The following is a 19,563-nucleotide window of genomic DNA, read 5'->3' as shown; positions in this document are numbered from 1 at the left end:
TATTTGTGTCGCTTTGTTTCTTAGATTTCCCAATTTATGAAAGAGGCCCAAATCCCAGCCCCCTCCATAGTCCACTATCAGACATGAATGGAGAATGGGCTCTACATTCAGAGGCATATGCAGAGATGAGGTCCAAATATGGTCTCCTAGACTTCTACCTCATGTCCGTAGGCAGATCAGTGGAAGTAGACGCTTTGTCGATTGTCCGGAACCATTTCAGGCTGCATTAAATATCCCTCCCTTAATCCTTTACTTGAAGTTGTCCTTTTTGGAAGTCACCATTTCTATACAGAGCGTCTCTGAATTGGCAGCACCAAGTTCCACATCTTTGTTTCACCAATGGGGGCTTCAAAACAGAGCGTTGCCTCTCCAGGTTTGCAAGGCACCACCTGGTCCAGTCTTCACCCTTCCAGCGGTTGCTTTTATACTTCTGCATGGTGCATTTTTTGCATCAGCTGATGCCTCATGGTCACTGGGTGCTATCGATGACGGCTAACCTAGCTTCCTTCTATTTCGGCCCAATCCTGAGAACTGCTTTTGAAGCCCCAATGCCATCTGTGTCTCCCCATGATATGGTCCCAAAAACAGGATTTTTGTTGCTTTCTTTAAAATCCCTTTTCTTTAATCAAATTGGAGGAAATATCCACTCACTCAGTTACCTTTCAGAAATTCTGACTTTTCTCTACCAGAGGTTCGTTACTCGGGTTACTCATCATTATGTTGTTCTAATTAGTGATGAGCGTGTATACTCGTTGCTCGGGTGGTCTCCGAGTATTTATGACTGCTCCGAGATTTAGATTTCATAGCCTCAGCTGCTTGATTTACAGCTGATAGACTGCTTGATTACATGTGGGGATTCCCTAGCAACCAGGCAACCCCCACATGTACTCAGCCTGTCTAGCAGCCGTAAATCATGCAGCTGCGTCAACAAAAACTAAATCTCCGAGCACTAACAAATACTCGGAGACCACCCGAGCATGCTTGGGAAAACCTGATCAACGAGTACACTCGCTCATCACTAGTTATAATCCATTACTAGTGACGAGCGAGGTTGCTCGGGTGACCTCCGAGTATTTGTTAGTGCTCAGAGATTTAGTTTACATCACTGCAGCTGAATGATTTACAGCTAATAGCCAGCTTGAATACATGTGATGACTCCCTAGCAAACAGGCAACCCCCACATGTACTCAGCCTGGCTAGTAGGTGTAAATCATTCAGCTGAGGCGATGAAAACTAAATCTCCAAATACTCGGAGATCCCATCAGTATAATCTGCTCCTAGACTGACCTGTCAGTCATATGGAGGACGGCTGTACCCAGCCGTGGGATTGTCAATCCCATGTCAGTAACAACCTGATCAGGTCCAATTCTTTCACATTTAATTTACACTACTGTTTACTCTGTCGCCTCATTGGGGGACACAGGACCATGGGTGTTATGCTGCTGTCCACTAGGAGGCGACACTATGCATAATCTGAAAAAGATTAACTGTGGCTCCTCCTGTGCAGTATACACCCCTGGACGGCATCAGCCTTCTCCAGTTTTTGCTTAGTGTCGCAAAGGAGGCACACCTAAAGATTTTTACTCCGTTTTCCGACGGGATTACAGATGAAGAAAAGAGGGTCTCCTGTGAGACTCCCGGCATGGCTCCTTCCTCGGCCCCCTATTATGGGGTGCCCAGTTGAAGTTGAGATGGCTATTCCCCATGCTGCTCCTTCCCCAGCCCCTCGGGTGCTGGTTCGAAGTCGAGACCCCCCCCTCCTTCCCCAATTCCTTTTGGTTTCTGGGTTGAGGTCGAGGCGAGGATAAAGGCCCCTGAAGGTGACAAGCACCCTCCCTATCCCCCTCTGGGGGTATTAGGTTGAGACACCTCAGGTAGGGCCTGTACAGGCAGCATCCTACAGCTCCCAGCAATGGGCCAGCACACTGCGCCTGCATCCAGGGACCCCAGCCCAGCTGCGGGCTCCTGTTGGGGCCGGGGGGAGTGCAGGCAGGCATGGCACATACAGACACAGGGCTCCCTGCGTCCCTGTCTCTGCGGCAGCACCAGCTCTATACTGCCTCAGGGGGACCCCTCACAGGGCTCCCCTCTCGCTTACAGCCCCACCGCTATCCTGCCTTTAAATCCGGAGGGGTCCGGTTCAGATCCGACCCCCTCCCGGACTTTCGCGCCGGCCTGGAGCCCTTCTGGGCCTCAGGCATCTACTTTAGGCCCTGGCTTCGGCCTAGCTGAAGCCAAAGCCTCCTCTCCACCCCCCGGCCCGCCCCCCGGATGACAAATATGACACTCTACCGTGTCATACAGGGGGCGGATCGAGACAGAAAGGGCGCGTTTTTACACAGCCTTGCCGCCTTTTTACAGCTCTCCGCCCCCTTCTCCTCTCTGTCTCTGCAGCCATTTTCGGCTGCAGATTAACCCTGCATCTCCCGGTCTGCAGGACCAGGAAGCCAGTCTCCGGGGGGCACAGGACTGTGGATCTTCGGCGCTGGACCTAGGGGCACACTGGTGGGGTAAGATCACAGCTGAGTTCTTTTTACTCAGCTGTGAATCCATATTACCTATAAGGCTCCCCTGTAGGTTCTCTACCCCTGTAAGGTCCATCTGCTGGCAGCACCTCTGCACTTTGTGCACTATGCAGGGCTCAAGGTCCAAGAGAACCAGGCAGAACTGCTATTATGCATTCTGCACAGCCTGCGGGACCGCTCTCCCCAGCAGTAGCACGTGCCCGCATTGTCAGAACTGTATACAAACTCAACAGCCTCAAGAAGCCCCTGCCAATGCCTCGGTGTCTAATGCCACGCCGGAATGGGCCACTCAGATATCGCAATCTATGACGCAGTCTATAGATAACCTAACTTCCACATTGCTTCAGGCTCTGCAGGGTCATGCCCCGGCTATGACCGTTACCCAGCAAAGGGAGAGCTTGACTCAGGAACAAGATGACCCTGGCACATCCACGTCTAGGTCAGGACGCAAGCGGATCCATAGATCAAGTCCATCTGCGTCATCCCATAGCACACGGTCATCCCCCTCTAGGGAGAGACACCGTTGCTCCAGGTCATCTAGACCGTCCCATTCCAGGGACAGACAATGCAGATCTCCGCAATCCCCAACTAGAGAAGGCCTCCTCCCCAGCTCACCCAGCAGGGGACGCCTCAGTGATACACAGGATTTGGAAGGCATCTGCGACTCTGACTCGGACAGAGAAACGGAGGGGTCCCTGATCCCAATCCCTCCTAGCAATACAGCGCTAGTTGAGGACATAATATCGTCCATCCATCGGGTGCTGGACATTTCTGATCCGCCACCAGAGGCCCCAGAACATAAGATTTCCTTTGAAGGACCTCTGAAGCCGCCTAAGGTTTTCTCTAACCACCCAGAGTTTAAGGCGATCCTTAAAAAACAGCTCTCACAGCCTGAGAAAAAATTCGCTAATCGCAAATATCTGGAGGCGAGGTACCCCTTCCCACAGAAGGACACCAAGGAATGGACAGATCCACCTGAAGTGGATCCCCCAGTCTCCAGGCTAGCAGCACAGACCCTCCTTTCACTGCCAGATAGCTCAACCCTCAGGGACGCAGCAGACCGGCAGGTAGAACGCATGGCTCGTTCAATTTTCGAGGCAGCAGGGGCATCCCTGGCTCCCGCGTTCGCCTCAGTTTGGGCTGCCAAGGCCATCCTGGCCTGGGCAAAGAATTTACAAGCCTTCCAAGCATCCGCTCCTGAACTGTCGGACCAAGCGGTTCAAATTGCAGTTGTAGCAGATTACATGCTCCATGCAGCTCTGGATTCAGCAAAGGGAGTCGCAGGGATAGCATCAAACGCCATCACGATTCGGCGTATCCTCTGGCTGCGGGAATGGAAAGCGGACGCAGCCTCAAAGAAGTCCCTCACGCACCTCCCCTACCTCAGTGGGAGACTTTTCGGTGAACAGTTGGACACTATGATATCCAACGCCACAGGGGGTAAGAGTACTTCTCTTCCCCAACTGAAACCTAAACGCACTTACAAGAAGCGTAACCAAACTCGATTCCGATCCTTTCGGAATTCCTCCGGCTGGTCCGTCTCACGTCCAGTACAAAATCGTAACCGTTCCCCACGCAGGGACAACTCACAATCGACGCAAAGGTCGGACAAGACCTGGCAGTCAAAAGCAGGCCAGTCTAAGCCCAGAGGAGGAAAATCTCAGACTTTCTCTTCCTCATGACTCACGGACTCCGGAAGACACCACACCAGTAGGCGGCCGACTTTTGCTCTTTCATCAAGTCTGGCTGCCTATTACAGAAGACAGGTGGGTCATGGAACTAGTGTCTTCCGGGTACAAAATAGACTTCACCTCCAACCCACCGGACCGGTTCTTCCTCTCTGTCCCCCCAAAACCGCCAGCCAAGGCTCGAGCCTACCACCAAGCGGTCTCCTCGCTTTATCAATCAGGAGTCATAGTACCGGTACCCACGACCGACCGCTTCCGAGGGTTCTACTCCAATCTGTTCGTAGTTCCCAAGAAGGGAGGCAGCGTACGGCCCATACTAGACCTAAAACAGCTCAACAAATATGTACGGGTCCGTCACTTCCGCATGGAGTCCCTTCAGTCCATCATTGCGTCCATGGAGAAGGGAGAATATCTCGCCTCCATAGACATACAAGACGCATACCTGCATATACCCATTGCACCTGCCCATCAGAGGTTTCTCAGGTTCGCAATAGGCCAGGACCACTACCAATTCGTGGCTCTCCCCTTTGGACTCGCCACGGCTCCCAGAGTGTTCACCAAGGTCATGGCAGCAACCATGGACGTCCTGCATTCCAGAGGCATAGTAGTCGTTCCATACCTGGACGATCTACTCATCAAGGCTCCCACCTTCAAGGACTGCGAGCTCAGCGTCTCAATCACAACCGATACTCTCAGTCGCATGGGCTGCTTAATCAACCTACAAAAGTCATCACCAACCCCCAGTCAGTCCCTGACCTTCCTGGGAATGTTATTCAACACCTCCAGGGGTCTAGTGCTCCTTCCCAAGGACAAGGCACTGGCCCTCCGACTAGCAGTTCGCACCCTCCTCTGCAAACCCCCTCGATCTCTCCGTTTTGCCATGAGTGTCCTCGGCAAGATGGCAGCAGCAATAGAAGCCATCCCATTTGCCCAGTTTCACCTCAGACCTCTCCAACTAGCCATTCTCAAGTCCTGGGACAGGAATCCCTTCTCTCTCGACAGGGAGTTCCAGCTAACGTCGTCAACCAGGAGGTCCCTGCACTGGTGGCTCAAGCCAACCTCGCTAGCAAAGGGGAAATCCTTTCTCTCAGGTCAATGGAAGGTTCTGACCACCGACGCGAGTCTGACGGGTTGGGGTGCGGTGCACCTACACCTCAGGGCAAGTGGTCCCCAGCGGAAGTGACCATGCCCATCAACATCCTGGAAATTCGTGCCATCCTTCTGGCATTGAGGGCCTTCTATCACTTACTGGCAGCCTCTCACATCAGGATACAGTCGGACAATGCCACGGCTGTGGCATATGTGAATCATCAAGGGGGGACCCGCAGTACCCAGGCGATGCGGGAAGTGTCACATATCCTCCGCTGGGCGGAGGACACAGGGTCGGTTCTTTCGGCGGTCCACATTCCGGGTGTGGACAACTGGGAAGCAGACTTCCTCAGCCGACAAGGAATAGACTCGGGAGAGTGGTCTCACCATCCTGAAATTTTTCAACAGATCTGTCTCCGCTGGGGGACCCCGGATGTGGACCTAATGGCATCCCATTTCAATGCCAAGGTCTCCAACTTCATTGCCAGAACACACGATCCGCGGTCGCTCGGAGCAGACGCTCTGGTTCAGGACTGGACCCAGTTCCAGCTTCTGTATATTTTTTCCACCTCCCCCTGATATCCAGAGTGGTGAGGAAGATCAAACAAGAGGGAGTTCCAACCATCCTCATTGCACCGGACTGGCCCAGACGCACATGGTACGCCGACATCGTACAACTCACAGCAGACGCCCCCTGGCGTCTCCCCGACCGCCACGACCTTCTATCACAGGGGCCGTTCTACCACCAGAACTCAGGGGCTCTCAATTTGACGGCGTGGCCCTTGAGACCTGGGTTCTAACCCAGGCAGGGCTCTCGACAAATGTCATTGGAACCATGATCAGAGCACGGAAACCAGCCTCTGCCAAGATTTATTACCGTACCTGGAAAGCTTTCTTTACCTGGTGCGAATCTCGTGGCCAGATCCCACTCCCTTTTTCCCTACCCAAAGTGCTTGGTTTTCTCCAATCGGGTCTGGAGGCCAGGCTGTCATTGGGCTCGCTTAAGAGCCAGGTGTCAGCCCTCTCAGTGCTTTTCCAAAAGCGCATTGCTACCAAGCCGCAAGTAAGGACTTTCCTTCAGGGGGTTTCCCGATTGGTTCCCCCCTACAGACGACCACTAGAAACGTGGGACCTCAACCTGGTCCTGACAGCATTGCAGGAACCACCCTTCGAACCCCTTAAGGAGGTCCCGCTCCGCCTTCTTTCCCAGAAGGTGGTTTTCCTGGTGGCAATCACCTCGCTACGCAGGGTGTCTGAACTGACAGCACTCTCCTGCAGACGGCCTTTCCTGGCATTTCACCAGGACAAGGTAGTTCTTCGTATGGTCCCATCCTTCCTTCCGAAGGTTGTGTCCGACTTCCACCTCAATGAGGAAATTTCACTACCATCCCTTTGTCCGGTTCCGGTTCATAGAATGGAGAAGGCTCTGCATACGCTGGACCTTGTCAGGGCTTTGCGTATATACGTGTCTAGGACTGCGTCCTTCCGGAGGTCTGATTCCCTTTTCCTCCTTCCGGAAGGCGGCCACCAGGGTATGCCAGCTTCCAAAGCTACTCTTGCCAGGTGGATCAAATCCACCATACAAGAGGCATACCGCCTTAAGAATTCTCCTCTTCCAGCCGGTATTACGGCACACTCTACACGGGCGGTAGGGGCCTCCTGGGCCATACGGCACCAGGCTTCGGCACAACAAGTGTGTAAGGCGGCCACTTGGACTAGCTTACACACGTTTACTAAACACTACAGGGTTCATACCCAGTCCTCAGCGGACGCGAGCCTGGGTAGACGTGTCCTGCAGGCGGCGGTGCCCTAAGTGTACGGGCCTGTCTGCACAATATTCGTCCATTGCTTCCCACCCAGGGACTGCTTTAGGACGTCCCATGGTCCTGTGTCCCCCAATGAGGCGACAGAGTAAAGGAGATTTTTGTGTACTCACCGTAAAATCTCTTTCTCTTAGCCTCTAATTGGGGGACACAGCTCCCACCCTGTTGCCCTTTCCGGGCTGTTGTAACTGTTGAGTTCTCATATTGTTTCTTGAGCTCGTACATAGTTGCCTTCTTACAGGCATAATTATGTTATTCTTGTTACGTTCCTCCTACTGCTTTTGCACAAAACTGGAGAAGGCTGATGCCGTCCAGGGGTGTATACTGCACAGGAGGAGCCACAGTTAATCTTTTTCAGATTATGCATAGTGTCGCCTCCTAGTGGACAGCAGCATAACACCCATGGTCCTGTGTCCCCCAATTAGAGGCTAAGAGAAAGAGATTTTACGGTGAGTACACAAAAATCTCCTTTTTACACCCTCAGGCAGCGAAAAGGTCACAAAGTGTAATCTTTATGTTACATCTCATGCTTGTCGTTTGGCATTTCCTTCATTTTTTTTTCTTATTGTGAGACAGGTGTACATTATGGTATGCAGCAGGAAAGTGAGACTGTGGGGCACAGTCAAGATATCCTGAGACTAAAAGGGGAAGAAGTGATCGATAAGGAGATTTTTCCAGCACACTCGCCCTGTTGCACAGTGGTCCCAGATGGCCACTGTGCAGAGAAAGAACAGTGAAGGGTGCACGGCACTACCAGGTGGAAAAAGCCCTTTAACCCCTTCATGTTGCATGACATAATATTACGTCATGTACAAGGTGTGGGGGTGTTTGGAGCTGCTTGGAGCCATAGGTTGGGCTTTCTAGGAGACTTTGTTTTGTACTAGCTGTTGCAGTACTGAAGTATTGCAAAACACCACATTACAGCTCGGCATGCAAAAAAAAAAAAAAACAAACAGGAAGAAAAGAAAAAATTAGAGGAGGTCTCAGAAAAATAGTTAAAGGGAATCTTTCACCATTTTTTTTGCTATGTATTTGGATGGGGCAAAAACCTCGATTGCAGCCCCCTTACTGGGCTGCTTGGTGTAGTTTTGATATAATCCCTGTTTTCTCTGCTGTGGATGTAGCAGTGCTCAGAATGCTGAGCTGAGTATAACTCCGCCCACACCCGATTGGCAGCTTCCTGTGTACACTAAGTAAGCTGCCAATCAGAGGTGGGGGGCGGGGTTACACAGATTGGCCTGACTGGTCTGCACATGACACCTAGTCCTGCAGTGATAATCTTCTGTTGATAAAACACACTGTACTGAAACTACAGCATTCAGCCTAATAAGTGACATCTCTCTGGAATCAGGGTTTCTGCTCCTGCTATTCTCAGATTTAATAGCAAAAACCTGACACAGTTTCCCTTTAAGGCCATGTGCACACTTTGCGGCGTGCTCTGCGGGTTCTCCCGCAGCGGAATTAATAAATCTGCAGGGCAAAACCGCTGCGGTTATCCCTGCAGATTTATCGCGGTTTGTTTTGCGATTTCCGCTGCGGGTTTACCCCTATACTATTGATGCTGCATATGCAGCAATATGCAGCATCAATAGTAATGTTAAAAATAATAAAAATGGTTATACTCACACTCTGATGTCCGGATCTCCTCGGCGCTGCAGGCGGCGGTCCGGTTCCAAAGATGCTGTGCCAAGAAGGACCTTCGTGACCTCACGGTCATGTGACCGCGACGTCACCACAGGTCCTGCTCGCACAGCAAGTGAGACCGGACGGCCGCGTGCAGCGCTGAGAGGCGAGTATAGCATCATTTTTTATTTTAATTCTTTTTTTTTTTTACACTATTTATGGTTCCCAGGGCCTGGAGGAGAGTCTCCTCTCCTCCACCCCGGGTAGCGACCGCACATTATCCGCTTACTTCCCGCATCGTGGGCACAGCCCCATGCGGGAAGTAAGCGGATCAATGCATTTCTATGGGTGCAGAATCGCTGCGATTCTGCACAAAGTAGTGACATGCTGCGGGTTGTAAACCGCTGCGTTTCTGCGCGGTTTTTCCCGCAGCATGTGCACAGCGGTTAGCGGTTTTCATAGGGTTTACATGTAAATGTAAACGCTATGGAAACTGCTGCGGACCCGCAGAATCAAAATCGCCGCGAATCCGCGGTAAAACCCGCAAAGTGTGAACATGGCCTAAAAGGAATGTATCACATATATCTATTAAAAAAAAAATAACTAACTTCCAGGTTCTGTTAACAGCATTAGGGTATGTGCACACGTTGCATCAGTTTTCCATCCGGTTTACAGTACCATGTAAACCTATGAAAAACCAAATCTGCAGTGCCCATGGTGCAGAAAATACCGCGCGGAAATGCTGCGTTGTATTTTCCGCAGCGCTTTACACCTGCTCCTTTATAGGAATCCACAGGTGGTAAAACGCAGTGCATTTTACCTGCAGATTTTTCAAAATCCGCACACAAATCCACAACGTGTGCACATAGCCTTAAGCTTTACAACAGCAACGGTCCATAGATAGAAATCAATAGGTCAGAGCCCATCTATTGCTGACAGTTTTCTAAGCACACCATGTGATCTGTGCAGAGAGGGGGAAGATGTGACCTGTATCCGTCCCCTTCAAACACAGAAGTCGCAGAATTTTATGGCATATAGATATAATAGAAGGGTTGCCACATTCAGGATAACCCCCTTAAGGAGTCATTTGAATGGTCGTGTTTTCACAATACATTTGCCTTGCTGAAGATACGTATGAGCAAATAAGGGTTATTGAAAATCGGGCTTGCAGATCTGTCGGTACTGGACTTGTTTAAACACGTTTCATGAAAAATACCCTGAAATAAAGACAGTTAAATATTTTATGTAATATAAGCAAGAAAACCTAGATACAGATACATTACATATATCCATAGCATGTAAAGTAAACACTCACACTGTTCTATACATTAATGTACAGCAGCCATGAACATGAGCCAATATGGCGCAGAAGTGAAAGCCACCATTCCCATATATATATATAATTGTCTAAGGTCCACTTCCGTCTGTTTGTAACGGAAATCCCGCGTCGCTGATTGGTCGCACCCAGCCGGCCGATCAGCGACAGGCACAGTCCAGCCGCGAATTGGCCCCTCCAGTCAGCGCCCACATAGCGTTTTAGCAGTCCGTTAACGCTGCCATTAACCCTGTGTGACCAACTTTTTACTATTGATGCTGCCTATGCAGCATCAATAGTAAAAACATATAATGTTAAAAATAATAATAAAAAGCATTATATTCTCGCCTTCCGGCATCTGCGGCAGCCTTTCTCGCTCCTCGCGACACTCGAGTCCCAAGAATGCATTGCGGCAATGACCGGGGATGACGTAGTGGTCTCGCAAGACCGCTACATCATCGTGTGTTATTGCCGCAAGGCATTACTGGGAACAGAGCGTCGCGTGGAGCATCGCTAAAGGCCTGGGCTGGATCCGGGGGCCGCCGGAAGGGGAGTATATAACCATTTTTAATTTTAATTAAAAAAAAATATATAAACAGGGATATGGTGCCCACATTGCTATATACTAAGTGGGCTGTGTTATATACTGCATGGGCTGTGCTATGTTATATACTGCGTGGCTGCTATATACTACGTAGCTGAGCTATATACTACGTGGACTGTGCTATATACTATGTGGCTGTGCTATATACTATGTAGCTATGCTATATACTGCGTGGGCTGTGCTATATACTACGTGGGCTGTGCTATATACTACGTGCCTGTTTTAGTCTACGTTCACATTAGCGTTCGGCGCTGCAGCGTTGCCGCATGCGTCATGCGCCCCTATATTTAACATGGGGGCGCATGGACATGCGTTTTGCGACGCATGGCCGCAAGCGTTGGGCGCAGAGAACGCAACAAGTTGCATTTTTTTTGCGTCCAACTTTCGGCCAAAAAGGACGCATGCGTCGCAAAACGCAGCGTTTTAGCGTGCGTTTTGCTGTTTTTATGTGCGTTGCGTCGCCGACGCTGCGGCGCACAACGCAAATGTGAACGTAGCCATACTGTGTGGGCTGTGTTATATACTGCGTGGGCTGTATTATATGCTGCGTGGCTGCTATATACTACGTAGTTGAGCTATATACTATGTGGCTGTTATATACTACATGGGCTGTGCTATATACAATGTGGCTGTGTTATATACTACGCCGCTGTGCAATATACTATGTGGCCTGTTATATACTGCGTGGACTGTGCTATATACTACGTGGCTGTGCTGTATACTGCGTGGCTGTGCTATATACTACGTGGACTGTGCTATATACTACGTGGCTGTGCAATATACTACGTGGCTGTGCTGTATACTATATGGCTGTGCTGTATACTACGTGGCTGTGCTATATACTGCGTGGACTGTGCTATATACATGGGCTGTGCTATATACTACGTGGTTGTGCAATATACTACGTGGCTGTGCTATATACTACGTGGCTGTGCTGTATACTACGTGGACTGTGCTATATACTACGTGGACTGTGCTATATACTACGTGGACTGTGCTATATACTGCGTGGACTGTGCTATATACATGGGCTGTGCTATATACTACGTGGACTGTGCTATATACTACGTGGCTGTGCAATATACTACGTGGCTGTGCTGTATACTATATGGCTGTGCTGTATACTACGTGGCTGTGCTATATACTGCGTGGACTGTGCTATATACATGGGCTGTGCTATATACTACGTGGTTGTGCAATATACTACGTGGCTGTGCTATATACTACGTGGACTGTGCTGTATACTACGTGGACTGTGCTATATACTACGTGGACTGTGCTATATACTGCGTGGACTGTGCTATATACATGGGCTGTGCTATATACTACGTGGTTGTGCAATATACTACGTGGCTGTGCAATATACTACGTAGCTGTGCCATATACTATGTAGCTGTGCTATATACTACGTAGCTGTGCTATATACTACGTGGGCTGTGAGACTCTTTCGTCCGGAGCCCTCAAAAACCTGGAGCTTGCCCTGGCTTCACTGATTGGTCACGCCCGGCCGGCCGCAAACAATCAGCGACAGATGCAGTACGGCTACCAATTGGCGCAGGATTTGAACCAAGCTTCGCTAATTGATCGCGCCCGGCCGAATCCTGTGTATTCATTGCATTATTCTGAAATCTTCATAAATAAACTACATACATATTATAGAATACGCGGTGCGTTAGAATGGGGCCACCATCTAGTATCATATATTGTATATCTCATTGGTTGAATATCTGAAGTTTCATTTGCACCACCTAGTGGCTATTTAACAAAATGCAGCTGGATTCTAGAACTACATGATGAGCATAGAACAACAGTGGTACATTAGGTCAAACGTTTCGTTTTACAAACTTTTCATAAACTAAATTCCTGATGGCTGCTATAGCCCCACAGACTAGACTTCAGTAGATTCTGCCCTTCATGAACATGAGGCTATAATATGCCACTGAGGAGCAGGAACTGTTCCCTCTCTGGAAATTATATTGTAATTGTTTTAACTCTTGAAACTTAAAGGGGTTTTCAACTTTAAGAAAAGTTTTTCCCAAATGCTTTTGTGCTTGGAAAATATAAAAATAGAGCAAATGTCGTTCCCAGGGTCCTGGGCCTGCTCTCTTCTGCTGCTCCGGTTCCTGTGTTTCGGCAGCAGAGGTAACATGGTGACAGCGCAGATCACTGCTGCAGCTAATCACAGAGCTCGGCAGCTTGTGCTGTCTACATTGACAACGCCGCTGAGCTTAGGGATTGGTTGCAAAGATGATGTAAGCTGTCAACACAACATCGCCATCGCTACCAAAACAGAGTCCGGAGCAGCTGTGCAGACATGCACTGGACCTGGGGAGGGTGAGTACATGCTCTGTATGATATTTTCTAACAGCTCTTACAATTTTATTTTACAAAATATTGTGCCCCTTACATAGCTCTACAGGATGGGCCACCAAAACCAGACTGGTTTCCTTCAGTGGTCTGCACAGGATAATGCTTATTCATTCATCAGAATTGCATATATAAAAAAAAAATAATCAGCGCTTAACTTTTATTTTACTAGAACTGTGGAAGAAGTGAATGAGGTCTCTAGTATCGTCCTCTGTGCAGGGCAGTAGTGTTGTGCCTCTGAACAGGTTCACAGAAATGCAGACTGTGCTCCCGGTCAATCTACAGACCTTCCCATTCCAGCAAACAGCAGTATAAATGGAGTAACACAGGAGCCATGAGCGATGCCTCGTGTTGGGACCCACCACAGTTATTCTGGGATATTCTGGGAGAGGATTATCAGAAGTCTGAGGAAATTGACTCGAAAACTATCCCAGCAGGCGCACGTCAGCAAGACATGATGATGCACACTGACACTGTATCAAATGAAGCCATGCCGAGTGTCCGCTACACATGAGTTATAGGATGTGAAGACCTTGAACATGGAAAATATGATTTTAACATAATAAAAATACACTTATTTTTGCATATTATCTAAATGTAACCACTAAGTTTCAGTCTGCAATCTCCATTCCTCCATTGTCCAACCTGATCCAACTTTCAGATTTTGTTCTCTTTTGGGAGCGTCTCTCACAGTAATACAGGTTGCATGTAATCTCAACGCTTCTGTAATTTTCACTTGCTTTCATGCATCATCACAGGTCCAGAGCAGCACTTATCTCCTCTTTATCTGCTTTCTTCCTTTTCTGTATCATGTTTTCTCTGCCCTACTTGAGACCATATACGCTTTCTCTCCTCCCCCCAGATCTGTGTAAAACCCCTGAAGATGCTGGATTTGGGGAGGTGGAGAAACATTGCCGCGATCCTTAGTGTACAGATCACCGTATATGAATATTTTTACCTAATAAACCGAACACAAATGGTGAAATTTCAACTTTCATTATTTATTACTGTTTTTGGCTACATTCTCTACAATTTCAGCAGCATCTTAAAGAGACAGTTAATGTATAATTATGTACAATGAAAAATTAAAATTGCTTGCAACATTTCAAACGAGAGCCACGGTTAACTGTACAATATTAAATGGTCGTCTGTGTTATTATCGCCTCCTTTTCTGTAACATGAGCAGAGATACATATGAATGCGGCAGAGACCGCTGACGGTCTATGCTGCCGATACCGGGGGTCTTACTAGTAGTTGTGCAGTAGAGAAAGACCGCCGCCTAGGAAAGAGTTTCTAGCTTACCACGTGATTAGAAAAAAAGGGTCTGTCGTCCTGTGTGAATGTATTTTACACCCTTGTCCTCATGAGCGGAGGAACAATCCCCCCCAAAAAAGTAAAAGCGGCCAACGATTCCCTCCTCAATAGGTCGTCAACATGCCACGGATAAGAAAGCGTAAACAGGCTTACAGTACTGTATATGTCTTACAGATGTGATACACATGCTTGGTAATGAACTGTCCGGGTTCGGATTAAGCCCCTTTTCACAGAAGCCATTTTGTTATGGTCTTTTTTGCACAAAAAAAATAGAAGTTATTTAGCAGCAAATGAAAAGCGCCATCCAGGAGACTTAAAATAAAAGTAAAAAAAAAAATAAAAATCAATATATAAAAAAAGCAATAATTTTAAACATTTGTACAAGGGCAAAGGGGGAGGGGAGGAGGCTGCTGAAAACACATGAATAAATGAAAATGACATCTGTACAACAATATACATCAGCGATAGAAGGGAATTTCTCATTGTCCTGCATAGAAAATTTCATAGTAAAGTTTTGAGAGCAATTTGGTACCTACGGTGTGTGGTGTATATACATAATGACCCAAAAGAAAAAAAAAAAAGGTGGAATGATGAAAAACAAAAAAATTAAACCCCAGAACGTATACGTGCAACTCAAAACTTTATCCTGAAAAATGTGAACAGGAAGAAAAAAAGAAAAAAAAAGAAGACACACAAAATTGTGACTACCCCACTCTCTCTTTTTTAGCTTTGGTTTCAGTACACAGGTATTCCAGACTTCGGGCAGTGCGTGTTCCCGACGCATTTGTCAATTTTATTCTAGATTTTTTTTTTCTGTTTTTAATGAAAAATGCCCTTCCAGCTAAAACTCTCCAGTATCAACCAATTGTGTTTTAGTATTACAAAGAATATTTACAAAGTCCTCTCTAATGGAGGGGGAAGGGAAGAAAAAAAAAAAAAGAAGAAGCACAACCTTCTCATCCATGAGAATGAGTCCTGGCTTCACGTGCACGCTCATGTCCGCCGTCTGGGCCCACAAGCCTGGACAGAAGACACGAACGCAGCCCAGGTCATTCTCCGGTGCTTGAAAATGGCTGAACAGCACATGGAGGCCGATGTAAAACATTACAGTCAAGGAGAATATATTCACAGTCATCTTCGCTCGTCATACAAGTAACACTAAGGAGGTCCGTCCCCCAATACACACAGAGGTCTTCAAACACATCCTTGGTTGAGGGAAGAGGGAATAAGAAAAAAAAACTAGTCAAATCTTTATCTTTAAACTAAAATCTGCACCTGAAAGCTAGTGAACACATAATCATGCCGGCCCAGACGGGAGGATCAGTATGAAATGATGCTTGACGTAGGCGCCATGGGAGAAGCCATGAGGCCGGACATGTGCAGGTTTCCTGAAGAGTTGGATCTTCTCATGTGAGGGAGAAGGTACGGGTCGCTGGCCAACTGGTGGACATCAAATCGGTCTTCTTTGCGGTAAGCTAAGCACCGTCTTATGAACGCCTAGAAGACCAAACACCAGAGTAAATGGGCGAACGTGGCATACAATGGGGAGAATCGATCCCATCAGGAAGACCCCCCCCGCCCAATATATTTGGCTATGGAGGACCGTTGTCTGGCCACAAATATGTCTTTTATTTACCCTTGTTAGGCTAGGTTCACATTGCGTTAGTGCCATCGGATCCGAAAACGCAACCATTGCCATCCATTATCGTTACGCATCCCAACGCATGTCAAAATCGGCATGTGTTAGCGATGATGCGTTACTTTGTGATGCACCCTCGAACGTGGTCTTCCGTGTTTTTGGGCGCGTTCGCTGTGCATAGACCTCCATTACTAACGCATGCCAACGCAATGGTACCATGAGCTAACGCTATTGAAGAAAAAAGGAGATTGTGTACTCACCGTAAAATCTTTTTCTCCGAGCCAATCATTGGGGGACACAGGACCATGGGTGTTATGCTGCTGCCACTAGGAGGACACTAAGTTAGCAGAAAGATTAACTCCTCCTCTGCAGTATACACCCCTTCACTGGCTACAATTCAACTAGTTCGGTAGTAAAGCAGTAGGAGCATTAAACAAATGACAATAAACTATGTCAAAACCAAAGAAGTAACAACAAGCCAAACAGGCTAACAGGGTGGGTGCTGTGTCCCCCAGTGATTGGCTCGGAGAAAAAGATTTTACGGTGAGTACACAAAAATCTCCTTTTCTCCTACGCCTCATTGGGGGACACAGGACCATGGGACATCCCAAAGCAGTCCCTGGGTGGGTAGCAATCATAGCCGCTAATACTCCATGTACCACTGGCTAACGGCTAAGGTACCGCTGACTGCAGAATGCGCCTGCCGAGGGCGGCGTCTGCAGAAGAGAGATAATGAATGTGGTAATGTTTCGTAAAAGTGTGCAAGCTGGACCATGTCGCAGCCTTGCAGACCTGTTGTGCTGACGCCTGGTGCCGAATGGCCCACGAGGCGCCCACCGACCGAGTAGAATGGGCCTTGATCCCTGCTGGGATGGGAACACCTTTGACACGATAGTATTCCTGAATAGCCGACCGAATCCATTTGGCTAGAGTAGCTTTGGAAGCGGGAGAACCCCTCCTTGGTCCCTCTGGAAGTACAAATAGGAAATCCGACGTGCGGAAGGGAGCCGTCCGAGAGACGTACCGTCGAAGGGCCCTCACCACATCAAGAGTGTGCAGAGCCCTTTCAATGCGATGGACTGGTGCCGGACAGAACGAAGGCAGAACAATTTCCTCGTTGAGGTGGAAAGAAGAGACGACCTTGGGCAGAAAGGCAGGAGAGGTCCTCAAGACTGCCTTGTTCGAATGAAAAATCAGAAACGGAGGTCAGCAGGAGAGTGCCGCCAGCTCTGAAACACGTCTGATGGATGTAATAGCCACCAGGAAAACTACCTTCCAGGAGAGGAAGGTCAGAGAAACACAATGTAGTGGTTCGAAGGGGGTCTCCTGAAGAGCGCCGAGGACTAAATTAAGATCCCACGGATCCAAAGGCATTTTTTGTAGGGAGGCGTCACACGGGAAACTCCCTAAAAAAAAGTTTTCACCGGCAATCTATTGGCAATCTTTCGTTGGAACAGGACTGACAAGGCCGAAACCTGACCCTTGAGAGAGCTAAGTGCAAGACCTGACTCTAGTCCAGATTGGAGAAAGTCCAATATGGCAGGAATGGAAAATACCAGAGGAGATCGCCCTTGTGCGTCGCACCATGTGAAGAATATTTGCCAGGTACGGTGGTAACTGCGCATGGACACCGGTTTCCTAGCCTTGATCATGGTGGAAGAAACCTTGGGAGTGAAACCCGCTTGGCCTAGAATCCAGGATTCAACAGCCAGGCCATCAAAGACAGGGCCCCTGAGTTCTGGTGGTAAATCGGGCCCTGTGAAAGAAGATCCACGCGATCTGGAAGACGCCAGGGGACGTCGGTGACCAGCTGAACCAATTCCGCGTACCATGCTCGGCGCGGCCAGTCCGGCGCCACGAGAATCACTGGTACCCCCTCTGCCCTGATCTTCTTGATGACCCTCGGTAGCAGGGGAAGAGGGGGAAAGATGTATGGGAGGCGGTATTGACTCCACGGCAGGACCAGGGCGTCTACTCCGACGGCCCATGGGCCGAGGGACCGTGCAATGAACTGTTGAACTTTGTTGTTCAGCCTGGAGGCCATGAGGTCCACATCCGGGGTCCCCCTGCGATGACAAATCTGCTGGAAAACCTCCGGGTCAAGGGACCACTCGCCAGAGGCGAGGCCCTGGCGGCTGAGGAAGTCCGCTGCCCAATCCTCCACACCTGGTATGTGGATCGCCGTGATGGGCGAATGGTTGGAATCGGCCCAACGAAGGATGTGGGACACCACGAGCATATGCCGCCTTGCTGCGGGTTCCCTCTTGACGGTTGATGTACGCCACAGCTGTGGCGTTGTCAGACTGGATTCTGACGGGGTGACCCACCAGAAGATGGTGAAACCTGAACAGGGCTAGCCTGATAGCTCGTATTTCCAGGAGATTGATGGAAAGGCGAGACTCTCGAGTGGACCACCGCCCTTGTGCTGTGTGATGGTTGAAAACCGCCCCCCAACCCATGAGGCTGGCATCGGTGGTCACCACCAGCCACCGCACTGGGAGAAAGGACCTTCCCTGGTTTAGGGAGGACTTCAGCGTCCGCCACCTGAGGGTTCTTCTGACCTGTGGGGACAAAGTGAAACGGTGGTCGAAGGAGGACGGGTTCCCGTTACACGCCAACAGCAGCGCATGTTGTAGGGGACGGAGATGAAATTGGGCGAATGGAACCGCTTCCATGGCTGCTACCATCTGCCCGAGAATGCGCATGCTGAAACGAATGGAGTGGGAAACTGGACGGGAAAGACTCTGAGCTCCCTGCTGCAAGGCCAAGGCCCTGTCTTGAGGGAGAATGACCAGACCGCGAGAAGTGTCCAGTGTCATTCCAAGAAAGGAGATCCGTTGAGCCGGAATCGGAGAGGATTTTTCGAAGTTTATTTTCCAACCCAGGCGAGAAAGAGTATCCACCGTGAGAACGACGGACTCTTCGCAGGCTGGGTAAGAAGGACCTTTTATCAGCAGGTCGTCCAGGTACGGAAGTACCACCACTCCCCTGGAATGAAGAATGGCCATGGCAGCCGCCATGACCTTCGTGAAAACTCTGGGAGCGGTGGCGAGGCCGAAAGGTAAGGCTACAAACTGGAAGTGTTCCCCGCGAAATGCGAAGCGAAGGAACTGCTGATGAGGAGGAAAGATTGGGATGTGGAGGTAAGCATCCTTGATGTCTATCGATGCCAGGAACACTCCTTTTTCCATGGATGCGACGACAGAGCGTAGGGATTCCATTCTGAAGTGCCGAATTTTGACAATTTTGTTCAGAAGTTTTAGGTCTAGAATCGGGCGCAGTGATCCGTCCTTCTTTGGGACCACGAATAGGTAGAACGAGTAGAACCCTTTGAACCTTTGGTCTTGGGGAACCGGAATTATGACTCCGTCCCTTTGTAGTGCCCGTATGGCCTGGAGAAAAGCTATTGTCTTCGATCTGGGAGGACAAGACTGGAAGAAGCGTGTAGGGGGGGAGGGAGAAAAATTCTATTTTGTATCCGGTAGACACCAGTTCCCTGACCCACTCGTCAGAGACAACCGAGAGCCAGGCTTGACGGAACAAAAGTAGACGACCTCCTACTTTGTTGGTGCCCCC

At 49.1% G+C, this 19,563-nt stretch overlaps 1 protein-coding gene across 4 annotated transcripts in view; it reads right to left on the bottom strand.

Annotated features, from left to right (window-relative positions):
• Positions 1-14,014: 14,014 nt before the first annotated feature.
• Positions 14,015-19,563, bottom strand: part of TLK1 (tousled like kinase 1) — a 309,224-nt gene continuing 303,675 nt past the window's right edge. For all 4 annotated transcript variants that reach the window (XM_077272724.1, XM_077272723.1, XM_077272721.1 and 1 more), the window contains one exon: positions 14,015-15,845. In XM_077272724.1, coding sequence (XP_077128839.1) covers positions 15,669-15,845 — 177 coding nt within the window. In that variant the 3' untranslated portion in view covers positions 14,015-15,668. The remainder of the gene's footprint in view (positions 15,846-19,563) is intronic.

Source organism: Ranitomeya variabilis, chromosome 7 (genome assembly GCF_051348905.1).
Source record: "Ranitomeya variabilis isolate aRanVar5 chromosome 7, aRanVar5.hap1, whole genome shotgun sequence".
NCBI classification, from domain to species: domain Eukaryota; kingdom Metazoa; phylum Chordata; class Amphibia; order Anura; family Dendrobatidae; genus Ranitomeya; species Ranitomeya variabilis.
Note: the sequence above shows the minus strand (reverse complement) of the source record. Positions and strands in the feature narration are given on the sequence as shown.